At 46.7% G+C, this 24,001-nt stretch overlaps 1 protein-coding gene across 2 annotated transcripts in view; it reads right to left on the bottom strand.

Moving 5' to 3' along the window:
- CDS2 (CDP-diacylglycerol synthase 2) overlaps nt 14–24,001 on the bottom strand; it is a 69,032-nt gene continuing 45,044 nt past the window's right edge. The window contains exons 3-13 of one of the 2 annotated variants that reach the window (XM_021077245.1): nt 23,726–23,822; nt 22,871–22,968; nt 19,610–19,749; nt 18,231–18,289; nt 17,046–17,128; nt 13,489–13,576; nt 12,917–12,985; nt 11,350–11,502; nt 9,065–9,184; nt 7,994–8,097; nt 14–7,601 (exon numbers count right to left, since the gene is read on the bottom strand). In XM_021077245.1, coding sequence (XP_020932904.1) covers nt 7,469–7,601; nt 7,994–8,097; nt 9,065–9,184; nt 11,350–11,502; nt 12,917–12,985; nt 13,489–13,576; nt 17,046–17,128; nt 18,231–18,289; nt 19,610–19,749; nt 22,871–22,968; nt 23,726–23,822 — 1,144 coding nt within the window. In that variant the 3' untranslated portion in view covers nt 14–7,468. 2 annotated transcript variants of the gene reach the window in all.

The following is a 24,001-nucleotide window of genomic DNA, read 5'->3' as shown; positions in this document are numbered from 1 at the left end:
ACCACAGACGATCTAGAATTGAGTAGATGTTTATTTGTGGAATAGGAGGATTCAGGTGTATAAATAAGGTGACTATTTCCCAGCGTACAGTATATCATGTTCTGACGTTGCATTGAAAAAGAATCTACAGGTATTGTTCAATACTGATCAGGCAGTGCACAGAGAAAAGGTCAGCGCTGGCAAAAACACATGGTTTTAGCGAAATGCCAAAGGCAGGGACAGGGCAACCTGAGGGCGGCACAGACACTGCAGGGGCTGCTTTTGACTACCTGGTACTCCCCAGTGGGGCCGGGGAGGCCATATCTAGGTTTCGGGAAAATGTCTCACTAAGCGGATCTTCAGAGTGAACAGAAGTGAGGAGGCGCCTCACTCACCCAACACCCCCGGGGTTCCTTCCCCAGAATCTTCAACAGAGGGGCCTCGTCTCTAACACTTTGGCCTCCCACTCCTGTCTTGGGAAGTATGAAACATCTGAAAAAAATTAAAACTTGGTATCAGCATCAACTCCAGAAGATAATCCACAATCCAGGAGCGCTGAATCTCCCTGGATGGGCTTCTGAGCCCCGTTTCTGGTCCCCACGGAGAGAGATGCAGGGGGCTGGCCTCCGCCAGTGACAGGACTCGCCTATCCTCTGCCTGTGCTCCTCCTGCTGCCATCCCCAAGGCTTCTCGACAGTGCTCTGCCTGGACCATACTGCCTGCATCCTGCCCCTGACTCCAAGCCTTTGGTTTTATTGGCCCTGACGTCTGCTAAGCTCTCTTCCCTTGTTATCGGCTCCCAGATACCCAGCCAGTGTGACATAAGGCAGCCACACAGTGCTGTGTGTGAAAGATTTAAGTGAAAACAGCACTCGCAAAACACCTTATATAATAGAATATGTACGTATCTTCTTAACCCTTTTTCTATGCTGGTGATTCCTGGCACAAAGCCAGCAAAACCAGCGCCTGATCCTGACAGAGGTGACAAAAGAGAGCTCCAGCAGCCGAGGACCCAGACTGCGCTGTGGAGGATGTCAGCAAACCTGTCACCCGGGACAGGGTCACCAGGCGGCTCCACCCAACTAAAGCTCTGAGTGCCACATAAAGGGAGCCCCGGGAGACTGCAGAGAGCTCAGGAGAGCTCTGCAGAGGCATCTTCAAGACCAAGGCCCAGAGGATCCCTGCCTCCAGCTCAGAGCCATTTTCACTACAGTTAAAAAGCAGCTGGTCCATCAGATGAAACGATGAGGGAGGTGCTAGCCTGGCAAGCACCAGTCCTGAAGGGCGAGAGGGCAAGCCCAGGCTCAGCCATGGCAGCAGCTTACTCCACCCCCACAACCATGTTCCTGGTTCCCATCCTACTTATTCATCAACTAACCAAAGGAAGAGACCATCAGTTAAACACAGGGGGCCTTTGGGCCGGATCTTCATTCCCCACCAACACTCAGGAAACAGGCCACAGTCAAGCCAGTGGTTCTAATCATTACTATTCTCTTGGCTTTAGAACTCCATGGATCCCGTCAATGCCATTCCTTCAAAGCGAAGAACGCTCCACACCTCACACACACTTTCCCCAAATCCGGTTTCCATTTGAAAAATGAAAAGAAATATTTGTCACTCAATCCAGTGCCTAGTCTCCATTCACGAATCACATGTGGCCCTTCGCTATCCTAGAATCCAACAGAAACTCCCCCGTATCACCTATCCTCACCGGGTCCCCTGCATCTATCCTGTTAACACTTGTAGGAAAGCAAGAAACACAAAGCCTGGCGGGTACGGACATGAGCGAGAGTGTCCGGGCTCTCCTTCTGTGTTACCAGCCACTACAGAGACGCTTTCTCTCTCCCACTCTTCTTGGGCCCTGTGGTGCCTGCTCATTCAGAGAACAGCTGCAGCTTCCTAAGCTGTGTGCACAGAGCACAGTTCTTGGCAGAGGGGGACAAGGGGTCCAGACCAAGGCACAGATAGGCCCTCGCTGCTCAAGGAGTGGAGTGGGGGCAACAATGGGGCAAAAGGAAAGGGGCTCCTTCCTTTGGAAAGTCTCGACGAGGGCCAGCAGGGTGCAGGCAAACCGTTCCTACTGAAACCTCCATACCCTCTTCCCTTTTGTCAGGCTGGCTCTCTGAACAAAGAAGGAAGTACCCAGATGCTACAGGTAGGGGCTAAAGTTGCACTGCTTCTCTCAGAAGGAGGGTGCACTTGCTTTCTAGACTTCGTACACCCAGGCTGTGTGAAGGGCAAGGGCAGCACAGTGGCCAAGACCCAGTCTCTGGCATTATACTAACTTGGGTTCCAATTACCAGTGAGTTCCATAAAAACAGCTACCATTTACTGAGTGCTTACTACACGCCAGGCACTGTGCCAAATGTTTACGGCATATTATTTCATAAAACCCTCACAACTACCCCACAAGGGAGGTGCTATTATCAGAGCCAACAGGGTTGGAACTGCATCTAGTACCCTGTCCAAACCTAGGGCTCTTGGATCTCAAAGTCTGTCTTCTTAACCATTCAGTGCCCTCAGCGTGTCACAGTGCTTCCTTTTCCTCACATATAAAATGGGGATAATACCTAATCAAAGGTTGGTTTTTTGGGATTAAAAGGGATAATGTATGGAAATCCTTAGCACTGTGCCTGGCACATATTAAGCACTATTACTATTATTTCAATTATTACTAATAAACTGCTGGTAACTTAATGACTCAAAAATAAAAAAGAGGAGTTCCTGTTGTGGCGCAGTGGAAATGAATCCGACTAGTAACCATGATGGTGCACGTTCGATCCCTGGCCTCGCTCAGTGGGTTAAGGATCCAGCATTGCCAGGAGCTGCGGTGTAGGTCACAGACACAGCTCAGATCCTGAATTGCTGCGGCTGTGTTGTAGGCCAGTGGCTATAGCTCCGATTTGACACCTAGCCTGGGAACCTCCATATCCCACAGATGTGACCCTAAAAAAAAAAAAAAAGACAAAGACAAAAAAATCAAAAAATAAATAGGAGATTCAACAGATGAGCATTTGGTAGAAGCGGGGAGGAGGAGGACAGGGTTTTCAAAGAGCCCATGGATTTGAAAGCCACTGGCCATAAAACCCTAGATTTTACAAAGTCTGGGCCTCTATTTTCATAAACCATCCACAGGTTCTAAAACCTCAACACTTCCACACCCAAAGTACGCCTCTCCCCAGCTACCCTCCCAGCCAAAATCCCTGCCTTTGAAAACATGGTGCACATATGACAGGTTGAAAGCCTTACTCTATCAAGAGGCGGCCCTGAGGAAGAAGAGCCTCTATGCACCTGAGAGCCCAGGTGAGTAAGGTCACTGCTGGTCAACCTGAAAGGGGGGACGGTGCTGGGAGGAAGAGAAAGATGGGGCCTCCTTCAAATAGAAGCAGGCAGTCAGCAGCAGGGACTCCAATTCCTGGCTGAGAATGGGCCCCACCTTCTGCAGAGAACATGGGTGAGCAGAGCCCGCACCAAGAGGATGTGGGCCTAGAAGGGCCCTTCAGTTATGCTCAGTCATCACCACTTGGCCCAGGCCCAGCACCCTATGGAGGCCCCCAGCCAACACGGGAAACCAAGTCAGGAAGTGGGAGCGGGTGATCTCTTCAAAAAGTGCAAGGTGGGCAACTTCGTGAAGGGTAATCAAGCGGAAAGGAAGTTTGTTTTGACCGAGACAAAGACGGAATACTGGGGCTCTGCCCAGGAATCAGACCCTCTTCAGGGAGCTGCTGGTTTGTTCCAGCCACTTGTTCAGAGGCCCTGCTATGGACAAGCACAGTGAGTCGGCCCATGGTTAGTTGTCATGCGCGGTGTGTACGACAGTCCCCTGGGCAGTCTCCCTGCCCAGACTGTGGAAGGCCAGGAACCCTGGGCCTGAGGGAAACTGCCCCTCCCCTCCCCCCTCTCCTAGGTACAAAGACAAAAAGTCATGGTGCCTAAGATACCAGTGACACAGAAGCGGTGCCACCTTTAGTAGAGTGACATAGATCGGCTTCCTTGGAAACTGACCTCGGGAGGGCTTCTTATGCAACAAGGCCACTGCCGTCCAGTTTCTCAAGCGATGACGTTCTTGGCCGAATCTGTCACACACCCCAAACCTGGTGGCATCAGGGATGCTCCCAAGCCTGCTGGCGGCTCACTGACAGTTTGAAGATCTGAACTCACAGATCCATTCAAATCAGCCTCCAGCCAGCTCAGCAACTAGCTCACTCAAATCAAAGAGTCTGTTCAGTCTCCCTTAAAATATATTTTTGAAATCATCTTGCATAATATAAGTTACAGGATAAAAAGTCCAGTGGGGAAAAATAAATCCCATAAAATGGTTTCCAAGTCCACCTGCGGAAGGTTAAAAGTTAAATTCTGCCCCTTCTGAAAGAGACACTAGTTTCAAACATACATTATAGAATTGTACACCACTAACTGGAAATACACCTTAAATACAGTTCAACTACAGCTCCTAAAATGCTCAGAGTATGAAACAGGCAGAACGTAATAAACATAATAAGACCCAGGCTGCCTTCCAGGGTTTCACTTTCAGGAGCAAAACATAAACATGTATTTTTTCGATGCTGAGAGCAGTTATGAGTGTAGCATGTGGCTGCAAAGGGAAAAGGCTCGGGTGTTCTACAAGCAAGACCTCAGCAGGGGGGGCACCCAGGCCCAGCCCCTGCAGATGCTCCCTGGTTCTGTGACACCCTTGTTCATCAGCTGCTTATGTCACCGAGCAGGAGCCAACAGCAACTTAAGCTCCAAACCTGGCACGCATGTCAGGCCTCCTAAGCTTGCTGGAAGGAGGCTGCGCTTTCCCAAAGGTGACGGGGCCATGGTGATGTGGCCTCGTCCCAGCTGGCAGAGAGCCTGAGATGGGGAAAGTCTGGACTCCACCTGGTGACCTGGGGTGGGGGGCGGGGAGATGCTGTCCCCTCTGGCCCTTGGTTTCCTCACCTGTAAGGTGCCTCTCACCCCAAGGACCTCAGAAGGCTGCCATGAAAATGTATAGGATTTAAATTGGCAAAGAAAACAAAACCTCTAAATCAGGACTGCACAATACATATGATTACCAAAAAAAGTGAGAAACATAGAACCATGCATGGAAGTGAGGCACTGAATCCACAGAAAGGGAGGACACACAACTTGTCATATTTTATTTCTGGCCAAAAAAAAAAAGATTCGAAGCAAATTGTTATGCCACTCATCAAGACTTGCACAGGTGTGTGTTACAACAGTCTCTGGAAACTTGTCTGTACCGTGCAAGATCTTCAATAAATGGGAGTAAGAAAAACAATGTGTGAAAAACAATGTGTGGCAAAGACACAAGGAGCATCCGTCTCCTGGCTTCTCCACTATGAAATCCCCCTTACTTCACCAGCAAGCATGTGAGGAAGTCAGAAGAAAACAAAACCCCAGCTGACCCTCTGGCCTTCTTGCAGGTAGCTCCACTGCCCCCCCTCAGCTCCCTGAACCCCCAGGCGGACTATTCAAGGTGGCTCTCTGCTGCTACGTCCCAGCCGAGACTACTTGCTCCCCAGGACCCCCTCATCTGCCCACAGTGGGGCAACAGGAGAGGTGCCATTCTATCTCTGACTTGAGGAACCAGGTTCATTCTTCAATCAGAAAACTAGATTTGTTACTAATCACCTGCACGGTTTATGACTGACTGCTAAGGACAAGCATTTAGAAAAGGCCTGAAAACACTTGATTTTTCAACGCCGGGGACACAGCCCAACACCCACAGCAGCCTCTGGTACATGTGCTCGCTCAGCCAGAACCACAGAACACTGGGATTAGAAGACAGCTCAGAAAAGAGGACCCACGGGGTGACACGTCCTGCCCAGTCACACAACCAGGGTCAAAACCCCGCGTAAAAACACACAAGGGGGCTTTGGGCTGGAAAAGAGACGCCATGAACTACAATAGACATGAAAGTGCAGAAGAAAGAAGCAGCCACACATGGAAGGTCACAACTGTGAGCTGACAGTCAAGAGGGGTCTGGCTGTGCTGTACACTCTAGGGATCTGGGCCGACTGTGTGCTTCCAAGGAGGCAGTGGGGCTGGCCAACAAAGCAGAGCAGCACCAGACCACAGTGCTGTGGAGCAAGCTGTGACTGCCATTTGGCAACGAGGACCACCGTGGCACAGAATAAGGGAACATGTTTGGGCACGAAGCATGCCCTCCTCTACTCTCTGGCTCATTGTCCTGACAAAGAACAGATACTCCAACATTCCACCTCGCTTCTCTAACTCAAAGGAAAAAAAAATAAATAAATCACAGTTTAAAAGAAAGAAGGTCCCCCTGTAACATACAAATGACATTGAAACTGATCACATTACATAACAAGTATACATCGGCTCCTCAGAAGATTCAAAACCTCTCATCCGGTTGGGAGACCCAGAGTCGTAAGCAGGGCTTTGTGGCTTCAGTGAGGAAGTCATGGTACAATTGAAATCACTAAGAAATAAGTGATTTTTAAAACACACACACACAGATCCACACTTGCCTCAAGAGTCATATAAATACAACACAGCAGCTACATGGATGGTCAAGCCAGGCCAAGGGTGTGGGTGAGTGAACGAGGAGCCCCCTGTTCCCTGCCTAACGGGGAGGCCCCCAGAAAGGATTCGGCAGCAATGAGTCTACAGCACAAATGTGAACAGCATCATCCCTGAAAAGACCCAGTTAGCCAGACCGCCCTCCAGGAGCCACCTGAACCGAAAACCTGTGGGAAAGGGCCCAGGTACAGTACATTCTACTGCATATACTTGCAATAGTACAGTGTTACTTTCTCCCCAGACTATTACTATTTTTCATGCTTTCTGAAAAAAATAAAAACTGAAACCTTCTTTCAGTCCGTGATGAATTAAGGTGAACCCATGTCATAAAGCAGCGCTCATACACCACAGGATTTCATGGACAGAACTCTTATCTGATTAATAAGCTTTCACTCCTCTAGCCTACAGAAGGCAAACCTCCTGAAGCTCCGGGCGGGGGGGGGGGGGGGGGGGGATTATCCAGAAGCCCAGGGAAAGCGCTTCCGGTAGTGAAGACATCCAAGCCGTGCACCTCTTCCCTGCTGGGGCTCAGCTATGAAGACAGCTGGGGGGCGAGAGGGAGCAGGGGGCCAAACTGGACAAACCTCCACTCTGATCAAGTCCAGAAACGGAAACTTCAGCTTGGGAGCTGGAGCACCAGGCAGGCTCACCAGAGCTGGGCAACACTGTCTTCCAGGTTGCTATAAATTCCTGGTTAAAAAAACCCAAATGGTTTTACCCCAATGACTTCTTTCCAATCCCAAAGTTGTAGTTTACTCACAACCCACACTGTAAGCACATAGACTGTATACAGATTTTTTTTTTTAAATCCACAAATAAAAAACACTATTTAAAAAAAAAAGTCAGTGAGTTGAAGCCTTGTCTTCATCTGAGTTATACCAGTGGGACCTGCCTTGGAGCCCTGCCCTCAGTCCTGTCCCTGCTCTCCCAGCCCTGGGTGGCCCTACTCATCCTCCGTGGCAGCTGTCAGCATCCCCTTGTCCATCAGGTGAGACCTGAGTGTGTTGAAGATGTGGAGCTGCTGATCAGGCCGCAAGGTCAGGAACTGCTGAACCAGCTTGCTTGGGTTCGGGCCCCTGGAGGAAGATGTGAAGAAACAGCACTGAGTGAGGCCCAGCAGTTCTGAGGGCCTGATTATGCAAGTCGCTGTTCCCCCTCTGGGTTCTCTACTAATGGAGGGTTAGGAGGTCTGAGCGAATCCATAAAAAATAGCACCTTAGGGAGTTCCCTGCAGCAGCCTGGATCACTGCTGTGGCAAGGGTTAGATCCCTGGTTTGGGAACTTCCACATGCCACAGGTACAGCCAAAATTAAACTTCAATTAAATTAAATTAAATTAAAATACAATCAGCACCTGAAAACTGCACTCATATTTAGGATGCTTTTCACTCAAACTGAGGAGCTAGAATTCTAGAATTTTACCACACTTAAAAATCCACCAACTTGGTTCAGGTGGAAAGGTACTGCACCTGATAAAACTGGCGATATACACATTGACAAAGGTGGCCATCAGATACTGGCAGTCAAAGCGATCCATGATGCCTCCGTGTCCAGGAATGGTATTGGCAAAGTCCTGTTAGAAGAAGGGAAGGACTGGTGAGCCTGGCCTCGGCCAAGATCAAAGCCTGGCCCATGGTCCCACCTCAGTTCCCAGATACTGGCCTGAGTAGCTGAGGGCAACAGAAAATGAAAAGTATTAGTGGTTAAAGCTATAATGGTATACAATCTTATTAAATTACGAAGTGTTTCTTTTTAGGAAACCTACAAGAAAATGTCCACCTACAGGTGAATAGATTAAGATGTGGTATATATACACAATGAATACTACTCAGCCATAAAAAAGAACAAAAGAATGGCATTGGCAGCAACATGGATGGAACTAGAGATTCTTGTACGAAGTGAAGTTAAGTCAGAAAGAGAAAGACAAATAGCATGTGATATCACTTATATCTGGAATCTAATATATGGCACAAATAAACCTTTCCACAGAAAAGAAACTCACGAACTTGGAGAACAGACTTGTGGTTGCCAAGGAAGGGGGGGGGAAAGAGGGGTGGACTGGGAATCTGGGGTTAAAAGATATAAACTATTGCCTTTGGAATGGATAAGAAATGAGATCCTGCTGTATATCTCTGGGAACTATGTCTAGTTACTTATGATGGAAGATAATGTGAGGAAAAGAATGTATATATGTCTGTGTGACTGGGTCACTTTGCTGTACAGTAGAAAACTGACAGAACACTGTAAACCAATGACAATGGAAAAAATAAAAAACATTTAAAAATGTTTAAAAAGAAACATACAAGATATATGAACCAATAAACTGAAAATCCAAATACTGAATTTTCTTGGAAACACTGTATTCCCCCTTTAATCTACCTAAGTTCCATGCAGGGGTAAAGAAGCGCACACATGGAAAGCAGGGTTCATAGCCTGGTATTTTGAAGGGGGTAATGGTTGATGGGGTGGGAAGGCAGAAGTCGGTAAAAAGGGGTCTGGCTGGGAAACAATGAGAGGAACAGAGAAAAGGGTTTTCCTACTTTGATTTTAAAGGCTCGCTTGAATCCACTAGCGAAGAACCCTCCAAAGGGCCCGATGAGTGAGGCAAAAGTGGAGAGGGCGATGCTGTGAATCTGGAAGGGGTACATCCGGACTGTTTTCTGAAAAAGAATAAGTGAGGTCAGTCAAGATGCCTGCAAGCCCAGGCTTATTTCCTGTTAACATTTTTAAAAAAACAATAAAAAAAACAAAAGACTCTGGAGTTTCTTGGTGGCTTAGTGGTTAAGGATCTGGCATTGTCACTGCTATGGCTCAGGTCACTGCTGTGGCACGAGTTTGATCCTTGGCCCAGTAACTTCCACACGCGGCAGGAAAAAACAAAAAAACAAAAAAAAAACAACTTTAATGAAACTCTATTTCCCCTCCCCCCCCAAAAAAAATTTAGTAAGAAGACTGGTTTGGGGATTTTTGTTTGTTCTTGGTAAATCTCTAATATCTGGCTTAATAGAAAACATTAAGATACTATGTATTCATCTACTAAAATATGATGTTTTAGTTGAAGTGTATGAGGAAAATCCCCTTACAGGGATATATGGTTTAAAAAAAAGGAAGAGTATTTTACATACTATCTTTTCAGATAATTATAGGTATTCTTTGATACACCAGAACTTGACTAGTGGTAGATTTCTAAAAACTTGGTACAATGTGGAACCTGAAATCCTATCAAGGACTGTTCTGTACTCTTACATTAAAAGCCATTGGTCTATCTTGCACTTTGAATGGATCTTTTACCCCTGCATGACTATGTGATACCATGCACTGACCATTTCAAAAATACTGGCTCACTGAGTTATGTAAATCTTCCAAACATAGACACATTTCGCCATACAATGTCAAAACGACTTATGTTAAAATCACCGCAGAAAAAAAAAGAAGAAATAAAAACCATAAAAAAAAAAAAAAATCACTGCAGAGCTCATCAGGAACGCCTTTAAGTATTAAGAAGCTGTCAAACTCACAGTGGCAGGTACACACTTTCTAAAATTCTAATTTTTACTTGAAAGCCAAATTCTATCACTGGTAACAATTACTGTCAGTTGTTTTTTATGTGACAGACTCGTTTCATTCCTCTTCAAGAAAAATGTCTGCCAAAACCACAAATCTGAAAGACTATAGTGTGTTGGCTCTTTTCAAGTAAAATTATGTCCCCATTAAAAAGTGAGTTCAGGAGTTCCCATCGTGGCACAGTGGTTAACGAATCTGACTAGGAACCATGAGGTTGCAGGTTCGTTCCCTGGCCTTGCTCAGTGGGTTAAGGATAAGGCACTGCTGTGAGCTGTGGTGTAGGTTGCGGACATGGCTCGGATCTGGCATTGCTGTGGCTGTGGTGTAGGCTGGTGGCTACAGCTCCAACTCCACCCCTAGCCTGGGAACCTCCATATGCCTCGGGAGCGGCCCTGGAAAAGGCAAAACGACAAAAAAAAAAAAAAAAGTGAGTTCAGCTCATAGCTCAAAACCGGTGCGCACACTCTTCCTGTAAGTAAGCACTGTCCTTCAGGATTTAGCAGAAGCCTTTTATGTACACTTTCCATTTGGGTACACAGAGCATTACAAAGTGTGTCTTCAAGGGTCAAGATTTAATAAAACTAATAATTTTACTGTCTCATTGAAGACAGTCTTAAGATGAGCTGGCTTGGTTTTCCTGCTAGTGTATGGCATGATGACTCTAGGGACAGGCCAGTTTGGTGCCACCCCTTCACTCATGCCAGCAGGTGTACGCACCACTGCTTGTGCACCATCACACAATGCTGACAAAGTGAAAAAGGCAGATGATGTCAATACATTATGAAGAAAATCACCGTGCTCTCATAGGCCCCTTGAGGGTTGCAGGATGCCCCAAGGATCCAGAAGCACACTTCAGATCCCTGGTCTCAAGGACCTCAAGGGGGAGCGAATGCCTCCTCCTGCCCTCCCCCTGAACTGACTTGAATGAATCTCCATCCTGGGCTTTGGGGAGGGAAGAAGCTGGTTTGTTTTTGTTTTCCCTTTTGGCCACCCCGGGGCATATGGAGTTCCCCGGGCAGGGATCAGATTCCAGTGGCAACTGTGACCTATGCTGCAGGCAAGGCCAGATCCTTAAGCTACTTTGCCAGGCTGGGGATCAAACCTGCATCCCAGCGCTCCAGAGACACCACCAACCCTGTTGCGCCACAGTGGGAGCTCCAAGAAGCTAGATTTTGTGAGGGAAGGCAGTGGTGGAGAGAGGGCTCTCTCTTCGTAGCCACTCCCAACTGCAGATCATTTGCCCCATGTGAGCAGCACATACCCAGCCAATGAGCGACTGGATGACCCCAGGAATGTTGTACTCCTGCAGGCGAAACAGATCCGAGGGCTCACAGTCCACGGTGAAGCTGTTGGTATCATTGTTGTACTCCACAGGGCAGACAAAGCATCTGTACCCGGACATCACGTAGGACAGCTGCAGAGGAGAACAGAGAGACAGAGGAGCCAAGTTCTAGCCATCCTGCCTGGGCAGCAGACACCCAGCTGGCCAGGCCCCTCGCCGTGCACAAACTACAAGCTTTGCACTAAATCAGATGTCCATGTTTTACCACAGGTGCATTTTAGCTGAATTTGGAAGAAAAAATTGAAAAAGAGGCTCACGGCCCACTGAGGCTCCCACATGTGCTCAACCAACCAGGTCTTGAATAAATCTAGTCAAGACCTGAAGGAATTTGGGCAAAGAACCACAGAAGTTTCACCCCATTTGGAGTCCATTTTTCTCAGGATCTCTTCATTCAAAATGGCAGGGGTGGGGCAGGGGGGGGCACAGTGAGAGAGAGACACCAGGAGGGAAGAAGACTGCAGAGCAGTAAGTATGGGAGTCAGCACTGAGGCAGCTGGTCAATTCTGAAAAAGGCAGAGCCTGACCTGAGGGTCAGAAGCAGGGAACGGAGCTCCAGAAAGGCCGGAAGATCCCGCACCTCCAGGCAAGGCGCACTTGCAGGAAAATCAATCTGAGTTGGAAAGACATTCCAGCCTCACCCTACTCTCAGGTAAAATTTCAATGCATGGACAAGAATGCCACCTCCTGGAGTTCCTGTTGTGGCTCAGTGGTAATGAACCCACTAGTATCCGTGAGGATGCAGGTTTGATCTCTAGCCCCACTCAGTGGGTTAAGGATCCAGCATTGCTGTGAGCTGTGGTGCAGGTCACAGACACGGCTCGGATCCTGCATTGCTGTGGCTGTAACTGTGGCCGGCAGCTACAGATCCAATGTGACCCCTACCCTGGGAACTTCCATATGCTGCAGATGCAACCATAAAAAAAAAAAAAAAAAGGAGTTCCCGTCGTGGCGCAGTGGTTAACGAATCCGACTGGGAACCATGAGGTTGCGGGTTCGATCCCTGCCCTTGCTCAGTGGGTTAACGATCCGGCGTTGCCGTGAGCTGTGGTGTAGGTTGCAGACGCGGCTCGGATCCCGCGTTGCTGTGGCCCTGACGTAGGCCAGTGGCTACAGCTCCGATTCGACCCCTAGCCTGGGAACCTCCATATGCCGCGGGAGCGGCCCAAGAAATAGCAAAATGACCCAAAAAAAAAAAAAAAAAAAAAAAAGAATGCCACTTCCTGTGTGTCACCAGGCCTCAGGATGAGAGGAATACAAGGTGTGCCTGACCCCTGCCCCTCTACTGCCCAGACCCTGCTTAAAACTGGCAGATAAGGGACAGCTGGCACTGCCCATGCTGTGTTCATGCCTCACTACAGGGCAGGTTACCATTCAGCAGGACAGAGTCCTTGGCCTTGGGAAAACCCGCTCTCTAGCCCTGGGTGGGCTTTGAAGGTGGGTGGGAGGCCTCCGCCCATCTCCCACCCAGCTGGGAGCCACCACCTACCAGAAGGCCAAAGACCACAGTAGCAAAGCAACCCCCAATGAAGCCTTCCCAGGTCTTCTTCGGGGACAGCTGTGGACAAAGAGCAAGTTCTTAACAAAAGGTGTTTTCATAACTCTGGCTTTGGGAATAATGATTGCTAAAAAATCTTTCTCCTTTTAAAAATCTCATTCAACTAACTGCTTCGCCTTCTAAAATATGCCCATGATTGGTTTCCCTGTTTCCTGCCTGAGAGCACTTTGTTTTCATTCTGTTTCAATCAATCAAATAATTATATTATAAAAGAGTATACTAAATAAATGACACCACTCACAGTCAGATCAAAGCCTCAAAAGTGTGACTACACAGTCTATAAAAACAATTTCTCTATTAGCTCTTTTGTTTTTCCTATGATTGGTTATCATGTCTTCCTGTGGCTTTCTGCTTGAATTGAATTTATTACTGGTGTTTCTCCAGGACGATGTGAAGATGTATACACCACCTACATCTCGTCTCTGCCTCCCAAGCTGATCTACTCATGTAAAGGCACCACCCTTCCCTCACAGCGGTGGTCCATATAAGGCGGATCCATTTACCTTGATGAGTGGGGTCCGACCAAAAAAGAAGCCAAACATATAGGCCATGATGTCATTACAGATCACACAAGAGATGGGGACGATGAACCTAAGAAATAAACCGAAGAATCAACACTACCAAGATGATAATACCTCAGGAGTCCACCAGACAGTGCCATTCATAAATTTCAGGACCAAAATAATGCATAAGTACTTATTGCCCATGCAGAAGTAAGTTTAAAAGAAATAAAATATTACATGAGCCATAACTAGTACCCGGCACATAGTGCCTTCAAATGTATACTAAATGACTTACTGACTAAATGGAGGTGGTATTCTATAAAGTGTCATTTGTTCTTTTTTCATTATAAAGTAATATAAAATTTTAAACTGTAAAAGAAAGAAAAAATAAAACGTTCCTTGATAGGGCTGTTTGCCCCACTCCTATCTCTATTCTCCAATGTAACCACTTCTACTCGCTTCTGACTTCTCTTCTTCTAGTAGTTACCTCCATGTCCTAAGTAATACATCTCTCTATTTCATAATTTACCACACTTTTTTTGTCTTCTTTTTTCTTTTTTTTTTTTTTTTTGTCTTTTTGTCTTTTGTTGTTGTTGTTGTTGCTATCTCTCTTGGGCCGCTTCCGCGGCATATGGAGGTTCCCAGGCTAGGGGTTGAATCGGAGCTGTAGCCACCGGCCTACGCCAGAGCCACAGCAACTCGGGATCCGAGCCGCGTCTGCAACCTACACCACAGCTCACGGCAACGCCGGATCGTTAACCCACTGAGCAAGGGCAGGGACCGAACCCGCGACCTCATGGTTCCTAGTCGGATTCATTAACCACTGCGCCACGACGGGAACTCCCATGTCTTCTTTTTTCTTGAGCTGCTCCTGTGGCATATGGAGGTTCCCAGGCTAGGGGTCGAATCGGAGCTGTAGCCACAGGCCTACGCCAGAGCCACGGCAACACGGGATCCGAGCCACATCTGTGACCCACACCACAGCTCACAGCAACGCCGGATCCTGAACCCACTGAGCAAGGCCAGGGAACGAACCCACAACCTCATGGTTCCTAGTCGGATCTGTTAACCACTGTGCCACGACGGGAACTCCTACCACACTTTTTTTAAACTGTTTATTACTAGGCTCTAGTAAGCCCTGCATTTCCCCAGGACAACAGTGAGGGCAAGACCACAGCACCTAAGTACATACAGCCAGATTTCTTCTCTGCCTCCTTCTGCTGGTGGTCTGGTCATCCCCATCAAGAAAAAGGGGAACAGAAGAAAGGGTGGGGGGAAAAACTGTAATTGCAATGTATACATGTAAGGATAACCTGACCCCCTTGCTGTACAGTGGGAAAATAAAAAAAAAAAGAAAAAAAAAAGAAAAAGGGGACAGTTTCCACATGTCTCCTTTCTTCACTCTCCACTCTCTGACACTTTTTTTTTAAGTCTCTATTACAGTTTAACATAATATACAAAAATCTTGATTTTTTTATATTAGAGTAGCCCTTCGACTCTAGGCAATACTTTCTGACTTCCTGTTTGTTAAGAGAGAGGTTTAGAGTATCTGCCTATATCCACCCAACCACCTCATTTACTTTGTTGAGGCTTCTAGCACATACTCTTTGCTCTACAGCTATAGTTAACTCTTATAGGTTGAGTTTGAAAACCAGTAACCAGAGGCTTGGATCAGATTCCCTCTAGAACCAAGTGGTGTATCTGGCCCTAAAGACAAGGACTTAGCCTGAGCCCCTGTTTAGAATTACCTAACAAGAGGGAGTTCCTGCGGTGGTGCAATAGTAACAAAACTGACTAGCATCCATGAGAACGCAGGTTCGATCCCTGGCCTCACTCAGTGGGTTAAGGATCCAGCATTGCTGTGGTAAAAGCCGCAGAGGTGTCTTAGGTCCCCAGAGGCTGTGGCTGTGGTGTAGGCCAGCAGCTGCAGCTCTAATTCGACCCCTAGCCTGGGATCTTCCATATGCCATGGGCAAGGCCCTAAAAAGACCAAAGGAAAAAAAATTACCTAACAAGAACTCTGAAAGAGCAGGAGAGTGTGTCTGCCTGGGCCATCAGCACTGTTTAAACATAACAATGCCCAAGGCTAACATTTAGATAGCTAATCTCTGTTCTAACTATTTTACATGTTTTTCATTAATTTATTTCTCAGGCAGTGGCCATTACCTTATCTTCATTCCAAGATCTGGAAAAAGAGGCATAGTCTAATATCTTACCCAATACTTTAGTATTTCATATATGCTAGGAGATACCTTCACTGCTTCACTAAAATCACAGCTTCTTTGTCAGCCCACTGACTTCTATCAATGGTGATAGATTTCCTGCTGAAACCATGGCATTTCTGGAATAAAATCTACTAACTATATCATTCTTTTGACACATTGCCATCATTCTTTTGACAACTTGCTATTCTAAATAACATATTTAGAATGATTTATCTATGGGAGTTCCCGTTGTGGTTCAATGGTAACAAGCCCAACTAGTATCCATGAGGATGCAGGTTTGATCCCTGGCCTCACTCAGTGGGTTAAGGATCTGGCATTGCTGTGAGCTATGATGTAGGTCGCAGATGGGTTTGGATCCTGTGTTGCTGTGGTGGTTATGGCATAGGCCTGTGGCTATAGCTCCAATTCAAACCCTAGCCTGGGAACTTCCATATGTCATACCTGTGTCCCTAAAAAGGCACGAAAAAAAAAATTGTGGAGTTCCCATCGTGGCGCAGTGGTTAACAAATCCAACTAGGAATCATGAGGTTGCAGGTTCGATCCCTGGCCTTGCTCAGCAGGTCGAGGATCTGGAGTTGCCGTGAGCTGTGGTGTAGGTTGCAGGCACGGCTCAGATGCTGGGTTGCTGTGGCTCTGGCGTAGGCTGGTGGCTACAGCTCCAATTCAACCCCTAGCCTGGGAACCTCCATATGCCGCAGGAGCGGCCCTAGAAAAGGCAAAAAGACAAAAAAAAAAAAAAAAGAATGATTTCTCTATATTCATAAAAAAATTCAGTTTATCATTCCTCTTTCTCCTTCCCTATGCTTTTTTCAGCTTTAACAGTTTTAGAGAAAACTCAACTGATGTCACAGGTCATTTTTTCCAGGTGTGGATCCTTATGCAATTTTCAAAGTTCTTTCTGTTTTTGATCTAGTCAAGTTTTCTTCTTTATGACTTTTAGTCACTGACCTCTTGCCAGGAAATCATGATTCTTTTCCTTCTAGATTTTCAAATTTGTTGCCATACAGTTGCACTGTCTTTGATTCTTTAAATATCCCTATATACCTTAGTCTATAATGGTGGTTCTCAAAGTGTAGGTCCTCACCAGCAGCATAAGCATCAATTGGGAAAGTACTAGAAACTCAAGTTATCAGGCCCCACCTGACATCTACTGAAGCAGAAACTCAGGAGTGGGGGGTCAGCAATCTGTGCAGTAACCAGGCCTGTGGGGTATGCCGATGTAGCTCAGGTGAGAGCCCCTGGCTTGGACAGTAATCAGGATTTCTGAGCCCACCTATTCAAAAGAACACCCGCAAAATAAAAGGAAGACCACCCCTCACTGACATCACTCACCAGATCATGCCTTCAAACAGGTTGTGGATAACGAGATGCGACTGGGTTACAACAATCAGTAATGTTACATGGGTCCAGCCAAACTGCAAAAAGAAGATGAGGAATAAAGTGTATCAGTTTACCCTGGAACAGTTAATACCAAATAGGAAATTGCTGAGAAACAGGTAGGAGAGAGACTTGTTTCCGTACCTATCTTACTGGAAGTGAAAAGGTATACCTACTCCTGGGCATCTATCCAGAGTAAACCATGACTCGAAAAGTTACATACACCCCAATGTTCGTTGCAGCACTATACACAATAGCCAAGACATGGAAGCAACCTAAATGCCTATGGACAGAGGAGTGGAAAAAGAAGATATGGTACATATACGCAATGGACTACTACTCATCCATAAAAAGGAACGAAATAATGGCATTACAGCAACACAGATGGACCTAGAAATTATCATGCTAAGCGAAGTTAGACAGACACAAATGTCATATGTTCTCCCTTATATGTGGAAATTTAGAAAAGGATACAATGAACTTCTTTGTAGAATAGATACTAACTCGCAGACTTTGAAAAACTTATGGTTACCAAAGGAGATAGATTGGGGGTGGGGGGAATGTGCTGGGGGTTTGGGATGGAAATTCTATAAAACTGGGTTATGATGATCATTGTTCAATTATAAATATAATAAAATTTATTGAGTTAAAAAAAAAAAAGAAAAGGTATAGAACAGGCCTCTAGGATTGACCATGTTTCCTAGCTATAGGTCCCATCAAAAGCAGAGCCCACATGGCTCACTAGTTGGTCCTTCTATGCTCCAAAAGCCCAGGTACTTGTGTTTTCTTAGTAAGTTTTTTGTTTTTTGCTTTTGCTTGGGACACTCAGAGAGGGTATGTTCTCAAGTTGAGGGAGTACATAGCAGGTAGGATATCTGTGGGCAACGCCTGAAGCTTCACCTTGAGTCTTACTGACCTCAGGCCACCCTGAGGTCCAGTAGAGAGATTGCTTAGGGTGTAAATGATGTAACAGTGATTGGCTCAGTGAGGATGCCTCCTTCATCCTCTAGGTTCTAGATGCACAAGAACAGACTACATTCCAGGGCTGATTTATCACAGAAAGGATAAGGGGCCTGTGGAATTTCTGCATAATTTCATATATGCCAGGAATTGTGACAATGACGCACAGATTTCCCTTACCATGTAAAATTGCAGTCGATAATGCTTCTTGACCAGACTCAGCACAAACATGCAGAATCCTAGATTGAGGACAAAGAGCAAAAATAAATCACATTCCGCATTTATCTTTGTCCTAGTCTTTAGCTGTGTTAAGCGGTCCTTTGCTAATTTCCTGGCAGCCGTTAACCAGGGCACAAATCCACAGCCCCAGGGAATAAAACCTTCGAGACAATCAGAGGAAGGCAGTATTTTAAAATCTTGAAGACTACACAGAACTTAGGACACAGTTCACCCAATAGAAATGCTTTTGATCTTAGAGTAGGGGCAAACAATGGTCAGGCCAGCTGTCTGTTTTTATAAACAAATTTTATTGGAACACAGCCACACCTATTTGTGTACATATTGTCTAGGGCTGCTTCTTTGCAGCAGAACTGAGGTGCTGCAACAGAGACCCTCTGACCACCCCCCTGCAAAAAAAAACCTATAATATTTATTATCTGGACCTTTAAGAAAAAGTTTGCTGACCTCTGTCCTCAAACATAGAGGTCTGGCAGAGGGACCTACCTGGTATGGGGCCAAGGCCATCCTTGCATCTCTCTCCCACTGGGCCGTATGACCAAAATCCCGGGTAAAAAAGAGACGTTTACCCCTAAGTGTCCCTCAAAAAAAGAGCACATTCCTGTTGGAGACCCTGGCCTCCCTATGTGGGGCTGCTCCTAAGCTCTGAGGCGGGCTCTCTGACTTTCCCCAACCCTGCAGCCTATTTTAATAGCCAGGTGCCATTCACAGAGCCAAGGGTTGCTAGCAAGCTGATGAAAAATAGGTCAGGCTGAAATTTAGGTCAGAATAAACTTCTCATATGCCTCAAAAGGGCTTTGCGGGCAACCATGAAGAACACTCACATTACTAGACCTCTTGCACAGTCTTGAGTTTTAGATTGACAGAGCACTTAAACTGTTTGTCAAGATCAAATCCTCACGGTAACTCTGCTGTTTTGGCTCTACATTACAGGAGAGCTAACTGAGACTCAAAGAGTAAGCTCCTAGCTCCTCTGAAGTCACAGGTCTTTTTAGCCCAAATCAGTAAAATTTCCACTAAACTGCAAAGCCCCTTTTTATGCCCGAGTTCCTGGGTGGTTTTTATTTCGATCAGAATCTCTGCCAGCAAGGAAGGTCAGCAAACTCCAGCCCTACAACTACATGAGCCCCTTATTTCATTTCTCTTAGTAAAGAATTGCTATGGCTCGTGGAAGGCAAAGCCCTCGGCTCTCTCTGCTCCCCTGTGTGGTCAGAGTTCATGTCATCAAAACCTTACACCAACCAAGAAATGCCCCAACTTCAATTCAGCAGACTTGCAAAAACAAGACAGGGACAAGAAGTGGTGAGCCACTTAATGCATACCTGTTAGATAAAGGGTAAAGGAGATGAATCGGTGGTATTTACTGAGAATCCGCAAAGGCTCCTCTCTCTGGACTAGGGTGAAGAAGTAATCTGTCACTGTTTCACCATAGAAGAAATAATTTACACACAGTAGAAAGTACCTGTAAAAGAAGACTGGTCACTGCCAAGGGCCCCTCCTTTAGAGTGAGACTGGCAAAAAGCCCTGGGCACCAGAGGAGCAGACCACCCGACCCTGAGATCCCTGGGGCAGCTCGCAGAGAGGGGCAAGCAGACCACAGTCCCCTATTCCCTGGTGACACTGAAGGTGAGACGTTTATCTAGAAATGTGTGGCTTGGGAGTTCCATTGTGGCTCAGCAGTAACAAACTCAACTAGTATCCATGAGGTTGTGGGTTCAATCCCTGGCCTTGCTCAGTGGGTTAAGGATCTGGAGTTGCTGTGAGCTGTGGTGTAGGTTGCAGACGCAGCTCAGATCCCGAGTTGCCGTGGCTGTGGTATAGGCCAGCATCTAAAGCTCTGATTCGACCCTTAGCCTGGGAACTTCCATGTGCCACATGTGTGACTCTAAAAAGCAAAAAAAAAAAAAAAAAAAAAAAAAGAACAGAAATGCATGGTTTTCATTTACTCTCCATTTATCACAAACTTGGGACTCAGATTCTGCCCCTTTGTTTCCTAGAACTAACTAGACACTCAAACCATAAGACAACCCCTGGAACACACCTTATCCTGCCTCCCCAGCCTTACTTCCATATGCTTCCTGACAGGAACCCTGCACACTCATCAAAATCTCTCTGGCTTTGCAGCCTACCTGTGCAGCTCCCTTCTTCTCCCTGCCTGCAACATCCTCTTACCCAGTTTTTCACTCGTTGCCCAAATACCATTTTCTTCCCATAAACTTGCACAACCTAACATGATGTCTGCCGCCTTTGCATTTATTTCTACAGTACAAAATATTTGCTCTTTTCACTAAACAATGAATTGGGCTTCATCTCAGACTGTCTCCCTCTCTGATACCTACCTCTGACACAGAATCTTCCACTAGCAATAACTTTCATGTTTTATGAACTTTCTCCTCAACTGGAGCTTTAGGGAGGAGCAGCCATGGCTCGTATACCTTGCAGCCACACTGTTGTGTCCACATATGGGGACAAGTGGCCCACTTTAAATACTCAATGAGGAGTTCCCGTTGTGGCTCAGCAGTAACAAATCCAACTAGTATCCACGAGGATGCCGGTTCATTCCCTGACCCCGCTCAGTGGGTTAAGGATCCGGCACTGCCATCAGCTGTGATGTAGGTCACAGATGTGCCTTGGATCTGGCATTGCTATGGCTGTTGCATAGGCCAGCAGCTGCAGCTCTGATTTGATCCCTAGCCTAGGAACTTCCATATGCCTCAGGTGTGCCCTTAAAAAGACAAAAAAAACACACACACACACACACACACAAAAAAAAAACACTCAAAACACGCAACAAGGATCTAGACAGAAAAGAGGACAAAGAGCTTTTATCTCCCTTTTTTTTTTCTTTAAATTGTGGAAGTTCAGAGTTCCCCTTGTGGCTCAGTAATTAACAAATCTGACTAGGAACCATGAGGATTCGGGTTCAATCCCTGGCCTTGCTCAGTAGGTTAGGGATTTGGCGTTGCCGTGAGCTGTGGTGTAGGTCACAGACGCGGCTCGGATACCGTGTTGCTGTGGCTCTGGCATTGGACCCCTAGCCTAAGAACTTCCATATGCCGCAGGAACGGCTCTAGAAAAGGCAAAAAGACAAAAAAAAAAAAAAGTAAATTGTGGAAGTTCAAGAACTCCCATGCTGGGTTTATCTTCTGTTACATGAAAAACATTACCACAGTCAGGGATCAGACATCCTGAGTATATTAACAAAATTCAAAATACTGCTTCCTAGCTATAGAGGAGCCACAGAGAGACCTACATCTTAACCCCCAAAGGCCTGGTGAAGACTGCAAGACAGCTTGTGTGGCTGTGTGATGAGGAAGCATCTCTGAGAAGGATGTGTCCAGCCTAAGTCCAGGCATGTCAGCTCCCTTGGCCATGACCCAGTTGCTGGGGCCCCAAACACTACTCTCCAGCTAGCTAAGTGGTAGAATCAATGCCCAAGTCCCAGCACAGCAGGGTGAAAGTGGCCTGCATTTGCCCCAAGGCTTCTCAGGACTACGAGTGTTCTGCCCATGTGTCACCAACAGAAGAGTGTGACCCATACAGCAGAGAGCTTCTGATCAGAAAGGGGCCTCAGTCATCCCCTGTGTTACAGGCCTTCCTTCTGGATTTTTTTGTTGTTTTCTTGGGAGGGGTTTTTGTTCCCCCCAGGCTGTGCTTCTGTTTTTGCTTCAAGACAGTCAAGCCCTTTCCTAGTCTAAGGAAGAGAAAGCAGAGCTTCTCTGGAGCCCAGATGCCCTGCATTCAGTCTCTCCTGGCCACCAGCACCCCAGGAGCCTCCGACGACTGACCTGACTGGGTAGGAATCCTTTGAACCATCCATTTATTTGTTTGTTTTTCTTTTTGCAACCACACCTGTGGCATATGGACATCCCTGGTACAAGGGTCGAATCAGAGCTGCAGCTTGCAGCAACACCGGATCCTTAACCCACTGGGCAAGGCCAGAGATTGAACCTGCATCCTCATGGACACTGTCAGGTTCTTAACCCATGGAGCCACAGCAGAGACTCCCTCAACCACCTGTTTTAAGGATGAGGAAGCCAAGTCCCAGGGATAGCAACATCAACACTGACAACTCCCAGATAACTCCTATGGGATGCTAGGATGCTAAAGGACCAAAATATATAGATCAGAGCTCCCATCCTGGCTCAGTGGTAACGAACCCAACTAGAGTCCATGAGGATATGGGTTCCACCCCTGGCCTCACTCAGTGTGTTAACGATCCTGTGTTGCTGTGGCTGTGGTGTAGGCCCGCAGCTACAGCTCTGGCTGTACACACACACACACAGATCTAGAAAAGGGGGGAGGGGTGGATTGTGCAGAGTCTAAGGAATCTAAATACCAAGATAAACACGGTCACAGATGCAGCCAGTCTGGTGTCTTCTGAGAAAGAATCCAGACTCTGGGTGGTACCAAACCACTCCTCATAGGCCAGCCACACAGCCAGGCCTATGCAATACTTGGATCTCAGAGGTGCTGTGTAGGTCCATGGCCATCACCCCCTTACTACCACTATGACTATAAATACCTACAACAAAGCACCAGTCCAAATCTGTTAAGGGTCCCTGTGGGGCTTGAGAGCTTACCAGCTGAGCGTTCTGAACCAGGGCAGGTCATAGGAGTGGTAGACATTGTAGCCGATGGTGATAATCTCATGGAAACACTTAATCTGAACACACATCACCTGCAGGACACAAAAGAATTAGAATACTTCTACCCAGTTCTTAAGATCTTTGGAAACAGAAACCAGCAGGTCATGGGCCTTTAAGACAAACCATCATGTTTAGGAAGAATGTCAGTCCTACAGTGATTCTGCTCTCCTCCTCCCCTCGCACCAGCCCACAGGGCAATGAAGCCCTTTACGTCACATGGAGTGGATCCAATTTCTCACAAGACGTACATGCTTCTGAAACTTCAATTAACATTTTATTGCAGAACCTCCCAGGACTAAATCTCATTAACTTTTGACTCTGTATAGAAATACATACTTGAAATGTCTCAACTGCTCCGTTCAGCAGTCAGCTGTTTGACATCTGACCCTGTCCATGACAGTGGGGAGACTAAGAGAAAAGCACTGTGGACTGGGATTTCTTAACAAAAAGTCCTAAGCCTGTGAAGGAGGCCCCAGGAAAACAAGAAACAAAACCAAGAGTTACACAGAATCATAGCAAGGGTCCCAGTTTAATCAAACAGCTAAAGCAATAAGATAACATTTTTACGTGAAGAGACGTCTTTAACCACACACAACTGGCCCCCTGCCAATGGCCCTCCAGTTGGCTCCCGGAAGGTGAGAATCGCAGCTATTCCAGGGCAAATGTGGTCTGAGGAGCCTGGACCCCAAGTGAATCCCCGAACCAACCCAATACCTGGCACTTAAAATGACCAGCCCTGTAGAAAAAAACTGAAGGCAAAACCAAAACAACATACAAACAAGCACTTACAATCATCATTAAAACCATTGGTCCCAGGTAAATGATGATGAAGAAAAATGCAATCATGGCCAAAGTCAGGATGCCTCTCACCCACCAGTTCTTCCATCTAAGTTAGAGGGGAGGGGAGGGAGAAATCATGTTAGGAACCCAAAAAGAAGTGAAGCACAAACCCAAGGGGATGGTTGTTCCTGGGATGAGACGTCCTGAGGTCAATTCTTTCTAAGAGTACCCCCTTCACCTTGACATGAGCGCTAACCATAGGCTGGCGGGAGCAGGGCCACCAGA

The sequence above is a fragment of the Sus scrofa genome, chromosome 17, assembly GCF_000003025.6.
Source record: "Sus scrofa isolate TJ Tabasco breed Duroc chromosome 17, Sscrofa11.1, whole genome shotgun sequence".
In the NCBI taxonomy this organism is placed as follows: Eukaryota; Metazoa; Chordata; class Mammalia; order Artiodactyla; family Suidae; genus Sus; species Sus scrofa.
Note: the sequence above shows the minus strand (reverse complement) of the source record. Positions and strands in the feature narration are given on the sequence as shown.